The sequence below is a fragment of the Oxyura jamaicensis genome, chromosome 2 (assembly GCF_011077185.1).
Source record: "Oxyura jamaicensis isolate SHBP4307 breed ruddy duck chromosome 2, BPBGC_Ojam_1.0, whole genome shotgun sequence".
NCBI classification, from domain to species: Eukaryota; Metazoa; Chordata; class Aves; order Anseriformes; family Anatidae; genus Oxyura; species Oxyura jamaicensis.
In genome coordinates, this window is record NC_048894.1 from 106,442,285 (window position 1) to 106,452,428 (window position 10,144).

At 40.9% G+C, this 10,144-nt stretch overlaps 1 protein-coding gene across 9 annotated transcripts in view; it reads right to left on the minus strand.

Annotated features, from left to right (window-relative positions):
- DLGAP1 (DLG associated protein 1) overlaps window positions 1-10,144 on the minus strand; it is a 414,689-nt gene that overhangs the window by 17,429 nt on the left and 387,116 nt on the right. For all 9 annotated transcript variants that reach the window (XM_035319701.1, XM_035319696.1, XM_035319698.1 and 6 more), the window contains 2 exons: window positions 7,833-7,924; window positions 21-439 (listed from right to left, as the gene is read on the minus strand). In XM_035319701.1, coding sequence (XP_035175592.1) covers window positions 21-439; window positions 7,833-7,924 — 511 coding nt within the window. The remainder of the gene's footprint in view (window positions 1-20; window positions 440-7,832; window positions 7,925-10,144) is intronic.

A 10,144-nucleotide genomic window follows, 5' to 3' on the forward strand; every position in this document is an offset into this window, starting at 1 on the left:
TATTGTAGTCAGTTACTTACTGTCCTCAGGTAAGTTGTTTTCCCGTTCTTCTCTCTCCATCTGTTGGCACCAGCCCTCCATACGATCTCTCTCTGCCTGAAGTAGCTTCAGAAACCAGTGGCCATCTCGTGGGCACACTGACCTTTGAACAGCCTCCAGAGGATCTTCAGTGATAGAGTCAATCCAGGGGTCAGGAGGAGGTAAAATGGATGGATCAAAATCTGTGTCAAAGTCATCATCCACTGCACATGCATGGTAATGGTTTCCTGACCCTTGTATGCTAACAGTAGAGGTGCTTGCATCTCGGGAAAATTGTCTTGACATTTGTCCAGAACACATATTGTCCTCTTGAGGGTCGATTATGTCAAAGTTCTCATGGAAATCCAGGTCTGCTTGCACGGCTGTTGTTACACTATTAGATCGTGTAAACCTGCGAAAGCTTTGGAGAGTATAAACACAACATGTTTAGCAAGCTTTGGCTAGGTGGCATGAGGTAAGTTAGGTAAGGAAGGACCTATTAAGATTCTGTCTCTCCTCCTAAGAATAGCAGTCATGGCTCTCAGTGCTGCATTCTGTTTTTTCTTGATATGATCAGCATAGACTTCTTTTCTTATTGCAAGACAACAAACATCTCTCTCTTTTGCATGCAAGCTCATTGCTTACTGAGGCAAGCACCCCTAATTGTGTCATTTAACAAAGCCAGAGGCTAGCCCAGGAGATAGCTAATAGTGTTGGTGGCTCAGGATTTTAGGTTACCAATTCATGGAAGGTTAAAAGGGTCCAATCTGAAGCAGTGACTGCTCCTTCAACTTTTAAAATGCACCCCCCTTTGAAGTTGTACACCTGAACTCACAAGTCACAAAAATCATGCACGTGAGATTGATAAGAAAATAAAATCAATGAGTCCACTATCTATGTAATATTATACATTATATATATAAAGAAGGTAAGTATTTTTAGCCCAGTTAAGTATTTTGTATTGCTTCTTCATAACTGCTCATTGTAGTTATGTACCTGCTAATTTCCTGCTTCTGCAAATACCAGTGCCAGCTCTCAGTTCTAGCACCCATTCCCAGTGTTAAGACCTTTTATTTTTCACATTCAATCCTTGGTCTCAAAACTCTTTTCCACAAAAGTTTACATTCTCAGTTACTGTCCACATTACCCTCATCATGATGTCTGCTACCCTGTAGACAGCTTCCTTTCATCTTGCATTATTTCTATATGCTGGAGCCTCTGAGGGCAGAGAGCAAACCCTGTGAGACTGAAGCCAGGTAGGGTGAAGGCATAAGCATGGGAAAGAGAAGGTTTGGGGGTTTGTGTTTGAGTGTTTTTTTCTTTAAGTAAGCAGCACCCCAAATTCTGCAGTCCAAGGAATCTGAGGTGGTGAGGCAGATAGAGAAGGAACAGAGGGATGTATGAGGAGTAAGAGGCACCTAATGCAGTGTAGCAGGTGGCAAGTGAGAGCAAGTATGACAGGCAGTAAATTGTGATGGGAATGAGTGGAAAATCAGCGGGGATATTTATATAATTATAGATAGTCAGGGTAGCTCTAGAAACTGATATGCTGAGGAACACAGGAAAAATGCAAGTGAGGCAGATACCTGTCTTGCCCCATGATGGAAGGAGATAAAGAAGGTAGAACCATAAAAGTAATTGACATAGATGTTACTTAAATCAATAGTATTTAGAATTAACATAGTTTTGAATTGAATGGGGACAGATTCCCAACCCTTCGTACTAATCCAGGATGCCACTGCACTCAGGCAGCTGATAGTGCAGTCACAAACACAATTTGTTCACAATCTCACATTTACTCTTGAAATCAGTGTTAAGACCCATTTCTCTGTGATATTTTGGCTGTTTTGCCCTCACCAGTGTTATTTTTAGCTTGAGTTTGAACAGCAGTGAAAATCTTGGTGACAGCAGAGCTGGATGCTGAGAACCATTTCACTTCCCTTCATTTATATTCCATCTTCCACTAAAGAGTCACAGCTGATTAGACAAGTATGACTGACAGCACTTGGGCAAGTGTCTTTAGTCTGCAGCTGAGGAAGGAGCAGATGGAAGGATGCTGAAGGAGAATTTCAGGTGCTGTATACCTGATACATCCAGATACCTAAGGAACAGTGCAGCAGACTTCAGGGAGCACTGTATCAAGTCCTGCTGGTAGAAGATATTGATGGTGGCTGATGTAGGGCAAAGCAAAACAGGAGTCTGGAAGGGTTCTCCAGTTAAAAAAAAAAAAAAAAAAAAGAGAGGACCAACTCCTCTGCAGAAGAAAGCTCAAAGTATCTTCTCAGACAAACCAGTTTCTGGAAAACTTTAACAAATAGATTGTATTTTTTGTAATGGTCTAGAATACATAAAAAAAAATAAAAATAAAAATAAATAATGCTGCAGCTGCTGCTTGCAGTTCTTTAGTTCTTTTGAAATGTGGTTGTTAAGTGTCACAGAAGCCATGGCTATGTTGCTGCAGTTTTACATGATACGCACCAGCAAACTGAAAAATATGGAGTGAGCAGAACTCTGCAGCTTGGCAGTATTTATCCTTTGCCAAGCAGAGCGAAGCATTCTGCTATGGACCAATACAGCAGAAAAAGTTCAAAAGGGAGGACAAGGATAATTGGCGATAAGGTATGGCTCCCATAGGAGGAAAGACACTTCTTGGTTTAGAAAAGAGGTGGCTGAGGAGGGCTATGAGAGTGCAATGGAATCCTGACTAGGTAGCATTTCACCATTTCTGAGGGCAAGAACTGCAGGGAGGAAGGCAGCTGGCTGTAAGGCTGAGAGGCCCAAAGATTTAAATCCAGCAAAAATAAAGTACTTCTTCACACAGTGTGTAATTGTAATTAAGTACTACTTTAACACACCCTTCACACTTTTCTTCTGCACACTTTCCTGTATATTTTTCCTGAGTATCTGCTACCGGTCCTTGGCAGAGAAAGCTGTTAGACTGGTATTAATGGTTAGAAAGACTTGAGCTTTAGGCTGACTTTACAGTGAAAAGTCTTGGGTCCAGTCTATGTCATTAAAAAAAAAAACAAAAAAACAAAAAAAAAACTGCTTGAAATTTGGCCACCAACCTGACAAATCTCTTATCTTTACGACTGAAGTGCATGCTTGCACGCTCACACACACTAATGTGTGCCCATACTGGCGCCTTGCTCACACAGGATCTCTTTTTAATCATTTAGTCTGTGTTTGCCAAGAGCCAAGGCATTAGTACAGTGTCCTATTCTACACCTTCCAGGGTGAGAAAAGCAATGCCAATGATACAGCCTCCCTCAGTAAAGGCTGGATCCTTCTCCATGACCCTAACTCCACATTCACTCCTGCTCTTGCCTTCTGCAGTGCCATAGATAGTGATTTGCTTCTGTTTTAGATGACCATTTATAGTTTCAGAGAACACCCTGGCTTTTCAGCCTGCACCAAATCCCAAACATGAAAAACATCGAGGTCTACTTGCCAAGAGGATGTACTGCTGGAGGCACTACATTTCAAAGCTTTCAGGAGCATACTCTTACTGGGTTCATTATGAGCTAGTACCACCAAAACCAGACTCTGCTCAACAAATAGAATGACCTACTTTCTTTTGCCTTTGTTTTATCTATATTATAGTATACTACAGGCTTTCTTGACAGATTCTTGGCAGTGGATTGTGTAACCTATCTGTCTTCAAAAGAAAAACAACTTGGCAATAGAATATCAGTTCAAAATTTAAAAAATACTCCCAAGGAAATGTATGTTGAATGACATGGAAGTTCAGGAAGGCACCCACTATCTGCCTACCTCCAGCACATCAACATAAGCCACCTAATAGATGGTAATCTTAGCCTCTGACATAGTTTCCTTGCTCACTTCCAGGATGTTTTACTCTTGCGACATACCATTTGTGTCCCACATGTGTCCTTTTTGTTTTGCTCTCACTTAAAGCTCCTTACCACAGGAGAGCTGTTGAAGCTAATGCTTCAGGTTTTATTGTCTCTACACATACAAAACATTCACAGGTCTACCTAAAAAAAAAAAAAAAGGTTTTCAGAAATTGCTGGTAATTGTTAAAAACAGAGACTTCCTTCTTTCTCTGCTTTCAGGCTTGGTCCTTTTGTATTCAGTTGTGCCCTGCAGGCACAAGGTGTAATAATTACAGCTTCAGAGAACTACAGCAGATACCTGGCCTAAGGTGCAGAAAGCCATGAAACCTCAGACTGGATAAACCAGTACGGAGAGCAACACTAGATGTGTTTTGAACATCAACAACAGGGTCACTTGTTAGCATTTGACTCTCTGCTCCTAAATGTTCTTTTGCTTTCTTTTGAAAAACATGTTTACATTTCATCTCTGAGAACTTATTTCTTTCTTAAACAAACAAACAAACAAAAAACACAAAACCCAGAAAAGATGTCGGTTCCAAACCAGCTGACCCATGACAAGTGTCAGTGGCTCATACATTAGATTAAGCCTGCCTCACTCTACCTATTGGTTATATTCTTTCTTGTTGTGGGTTTGTCTGTTAAGGCGGCAGCCACCCTCAGCAGAACAAAACAAAACATCTTTCTGATGCGAGGATCTTTGGCTACTCAGCTCCAAGCTACAATCTCACGTTCTTTGCTCTACACCTCCCCCTCTCCCACTAACACAGGCTTTTTTCATCAATAAGATTCTTAATGGGGAAAGTGTAATCCTTTATTATAGTTTCATGCTACCAAAATTCTATAGAATTTCTCAATGGAATGGTTTCCACTGTGGAGAATGCATGCAGCCATAAAATGCTGCAGACCAAAATCAAGGAAATATCAGTCCCAGTTTAGTTTAGCTAAAATACAGATTTGAAGTTCATCCCCTAATAACTGGAGAGTTAGGAAGTTTGAATTAGAGCTTATGATTGGCCCATTGTGCAGGAAATACCCTAAAACTTGTGTATTTTTTTTGTCGGGACAAGAAGTCAATAAAAACAAAAACCTAAATGAGATAAGAGAAAAATATGGCTTTATACAGTAACAAAAGCCAAAGAAGTGGTTCTTTTTTATTTATTTATTTATTTTCCCCTGAAGACACAGAAAATTTTATTTATTTATTTAAATATTACCTTATCACCGCTTCAAAACATTTAACTTTATATGGTGTGGTGTACCGCACTTTACACCACACCAAGAGGCAGGGACACCTTCCCCCAGACCCACAGAAACCAGAGAAGGTGGAGGAGGTGTGTGCATACATGCATCCATGGTCTTAGTCTCCTACAACTGTGTCCTTAGGTCATAAGCTAATATTGTTTCAGCATTCATAAATTCTTATGATGGCAAACCAAGTACAATAACCAGCTGACAGTACAACTAGGAGCAATGAGAAAGATAATTTTGGGTGTTAGGATATAAGGGGAGGGAATCTGGGGGGCACACATGGTAAAATGCCAGAGATTGAAAGTAATTAAAGAATTATGGTACTGAGAGCTGAAGGGATGTGCCCCTTAAGGGTTCAATAAAGATATATGTGTGCTAATTGGCCTGGCACAATATATGACTTCTTCTTTTCTGGTTCAGTAGAACCAGTTGACTTCCAACAATTCAGTTATCTTCTTTAAAGTGAAGAATGGAAGGTGGTCCCTTGAGGTCAACAAAGTCCCAGGTAGAGAGAAAGGACAAACTGAAGTGGAAGCACCCTGAGCTTTGTTAGAAATACCTTTAAAAATTGCCTCTGGAAGGGATGGGTCATGTGAAGAAAGGGGTGGAACATTTAGTTTGGGATTTTGTTAGCATCATGAGGGAGATCAGGTGAGAGATAAGAGTAACAGCAGGAAGATCATGAGGTCACTGTTGAAAGAAATGCACACTTTTTTTTTTTTTTTTTTTTTTTTTTTTTTTCCCAGGATAAGAACTGGACGATGGTACTCTGTAAATGCTAGAAATCTCAGAGTTGCATTTAGGGAATGGGTATGAAGAGGAGAATTGAGAGCAGACAGAATAAAGAACTAAGGACAAGAGGAACGGCAGTGATGGATCAAATTATAATATGGTCAGGTAGTGGTAGGCACATTTATCCCTTGAGCAGTGCAAGAGGAGGAGGATTCAGAGTCATTTGTCTTGGCAGGAAGCCCAGGCTGCAGAGAGTGAAGGGCTAATGACAGGTCTGAGCCAAGGTGGAAGATGGAAGAGATATACTGTGCTCCAAAGATGCTCTGGTTTTGAGCCACTTGGATCAAGAAATGGAGGCAAAATCTTTTGCTTGCTTGGCCTAAGCACAGAAGCAGGAATAATTAAAGGGATGTAAGGAGGTAAGACTCCTTAGGGCAAGAATGACCATCAAGTTAGGTGAGGGAAAGGGGGAAGAAAGAACAGGAAGCTAAGAAGAGGAGTGAAACAAATTTTGTACGGTAGGCTTTTGGTGCATTAAGCAAAGAGATTTCCTGCTTTAGAACAGTGCACTTAACAGCTTAGACTGGCACGAAAACACGATCAATTTACTGTATTTATATTATTTGCTGTGTCATTCTTCTTTTTTTACTTTATATTTATTTAATATTTCTGAATCTTGGAATATTTTTTAAACACTCATTTGTCATGGATTCAATTTGGTAGAGCTTTTCAGAGGTTCTGCAGTTGTTACCGTGCAGGGGCAGGGAGGAAGGCACTGTATTTACAATTCCGTTCCTGTAACAGATAATCAATACATTGTGCTTTGCTGTGTTAAAAAATAAAAATAAAAAAGGAGTACGAGTGCCAAACTGTGCTGATAAACCCTTTGTTTCTTAAGTACACTCATTTTCTGAGGATTAAGGGCTGTCCTTTATCTGCCTGTTCAATTCTGAAAGTCCATGATAGATTGCTGCTTGTTCATCTGCTCCCAACAGCAGCAACCTCAACTTTATCTGCAAGAAATGCCCCAAACACAGCTGCCACGAGGCAATGCAGAAATAATGCTTCCTCAGGGCAGACCTTCACAGGAGAATCTTACCTTTTTCTCTGGAGCAATAAAAACAGCAATAGAGAGAGGACTTTGGAAGTAAAGTATTTACAAACAGCTTTTTTTTTTTTTTTTTTTTTTTTTTTTTTTTTTTTTTTTCTTGTGGTGGTGGTTGTGAGGGAGGGTTGGTCTTTTGGGGTAGTTATTGCCTTTGTGCTCAGGCTGAAGGGAAATGGTCCTTCAGCATCTATTCTAATGTGCTCATTTATCTAGTGCTAGAAGAGCTGTGGGTAAATGGGGCTGAGGTCTAAGGCATAAAGAAATGTCTGCCAGAAAGAGATGTTTTAGCAGGTTAATGAGGAACTTGGTAACAGCCTGACAGGGTCATTGCAAATCACAGTTCCTTTTTACTGAAATTACTTTACCCTTTTGAAGCCACAGGAAAATACTCTGCTACTTTATAGAGAGATTTTACTGAATTTAAAATAGTGTAGATACCATGTTATTTTTTGAGTATTTTTAGCAGATGTACAGAGGGGAAAAATAAAAAGGCATGAAAATGTACGTCTCCTCTAACCAACGCCACAGCCAGCTGGCCAGGGGAGGGCTGAGGGCCCAAATGCTGTCAGCTCAGGTTTGCTGCACCCAGGTTTTCTCAGGAGAGGATGCAAGGAAGCAAAAGTGCCCAGTGGCTGCTCCTGTGCCATGCTATAGTCAGGTGTGAGCAAATCTTCTCCAGTTCTCCCACTGCTCCTGAAAAAATCGCCTCTGAGAAACAACAGCCATGACATTTATAAGTCTCAGCTTCTCAGCTGGATGACCTAATGATTCAGCAGGGAAGCAGGTTTATGTTGCCATGCAGGAACTGGGACTCTTAAAAATTAATTGTGGCACAACTGTTTAGGAAAACATTGTTAACTTTCACTCACCATTTCTCCTCTTCAACTTGAACTCCTATGGACTGGAACTTACTAGTTGCTTTATTTTCACCTGATTTGGCAGATTCTTCAGCACCATCAACCTTAAAAAGCAAAACAAAAACAACAAAGCACCACAGCTCATTAGAATGTATTTTGGCAGAGATATCACCTGGCTACTTATAATTTCTATGCACGATCACTACTAAGTGTCTGCACATATGGCTTGTACAGTAACTACCTTCATCCACTTGGATAGCTTATCTTTGGTATGCAGTTTCTGTTCATACTAGTGAATATTACTCATTCTTGTTAATCTGTAAAGCATTTCTGTTAAGACAACGTTAGGCCTGAGAAATGCAGGTGGGGTTTATCCAGTATTCTGTGGAGACTGGATGCTCAGATTTGCCAGAGCCTCTGAGCAGCTGGAACACTGCTTGCTGTGCTGCACCATTTGTTTGATTTCACCTGTTAGTTTGTACCTGCACGCATAGGTAAGTCATGTCAAAATTATGAGTTTACTTTGTTTAAATATCAGTGTCCTGAATCAGAGCACTGTACAGGTAGGATATGAAGAAAGCAGATGCAGCTGTCAGGGGCATTTTCTCTGCTGCTTTACTGTGCAGACAGGAGGTCCCCAGGAGCACAAGCAGGAACTTTATATTGCCTCTGTGAGAACCAATGGTATGACGTTATTTAACCATGGATGTAACTTTGAGGAAAATAACAAACTTCTGGGTTCAGTCAGTGTAGTTCCTAAGTCCCAGTGCTGTATATGAGATTGCTAGTCATACCCCCCCCAAAACAAACAAACAAACAAACAAACAAAAAGCCAGCACACAGCAAGTTTGGACCACAGTGACCTGTGAACCTACTCAGACCCCAGATGTACAAGATCTCCAGGTGTAGCTAGCATCTCCTCTACTGGCTTACTGTTGAGAGCAAATTCAACAGCCCTGTGCAGGAAATGTGATCAAGGAGTTTCAGAACTGTTCAGTGAAGTAAAGTACTTACTTGATGCTGAGGCTTTTTGGGAGCTAATTCCACCTTAAATGACATATCTGACAGAGAGAGTTAACCTTTTTGATGGTAGGGTTTTTCTTTGTTTTACTTTGCTTGTTTGTTCAACAGATTTACAGCAAAGGTTTGTGGTGACCTAAGAGCAACTGAGAGGTGCAGAGGACACATCAGGTTCACCACAAGTGCATATTCGGTTTATTTATTACAGGAGGAGGCAAACCTCATTCTAACGTGGCTTGCACTGTTCTACAGAGATAGGCCAAACTATAACAAAGATTTTTACCTGCTCTGAATTCACTCTAAGCCTAAACAAGTCTCCCATTTCAGTCAGTAGAGGGAGGCTGACCATCCCCAGTGGCCTTTCATGTACAGGTTGTGATTATGTTTCTCAGCTCTAAGTTTCAGAATTTTAACAGGAGATTTTCAAATGCTTGAACAGCGTTTGGGACTATGTTTTACTCAAATGCCAGGAAACTGGGTCTCCTGTGACTCCCCAAAGCTGCATTCTTTACTTGCAGCAACACTACCTTCGGAAGAGACAGCTGGGAAATGGTGTCTTAAGAACCCAGGTTCACGTTACAGCTGTTCATTTGGGCTTCTGCAAATGTGGAAATTATTTCTTTCTACCTATTTGTCTGCAAAGGGTCTTTGTTGCTTTGTTCAGCGAAAGGAGAGATCACAACAATAATGGAGAACCTTTGCCTTGGCTGGGCATGGGAATAAGTAATAGAGATTTCCTTTATCCTTATCCCAACCGGATCTTGCTCCTGTGTCTAATGCTGAACTTTCAGAAGTCCTTCTTTCAGAATATATCCAAAACAAATGGCTGTGAAGCACAGAAAGGGTACAAAAAGCCAGTAAACTGATTCCACAGGCAATAGTTAACCACTGCCCTCCCAAGAAGAGGTAAGAGATGAGTAAAGACACCACGTCTTTAGGAGCTGCCCCCGGGATGACATAGCTCTGCTCAGCGCCTCCCATCTCGTCAGGCAGATGCAGAGATTTCATGGTAAATTCTTAGGCTTTGCAAATCAGATAGGCCTGCCCAGGCACAGAGGACGTTGTAAACACAATCTCCATCTGCAGGAAAAAAATCATGTTTTCTTGGGAAGGCCGATAAGCTGTGGATTGCTATTCTGTTTGCTTGGGACTCATCTCCCATCAAAACCCGTGCTGTTTCTCACTTGATTGTAAGTTCAAGTACTTTGTTGCAAGAGCTAATCCTGCAAGCAGATAGTTGGCCTTCTATGCACATTCTTTTTTTCTTGTTTTCTTTTTTTTTTTTTTTTTTTTTTTTTTTTTGG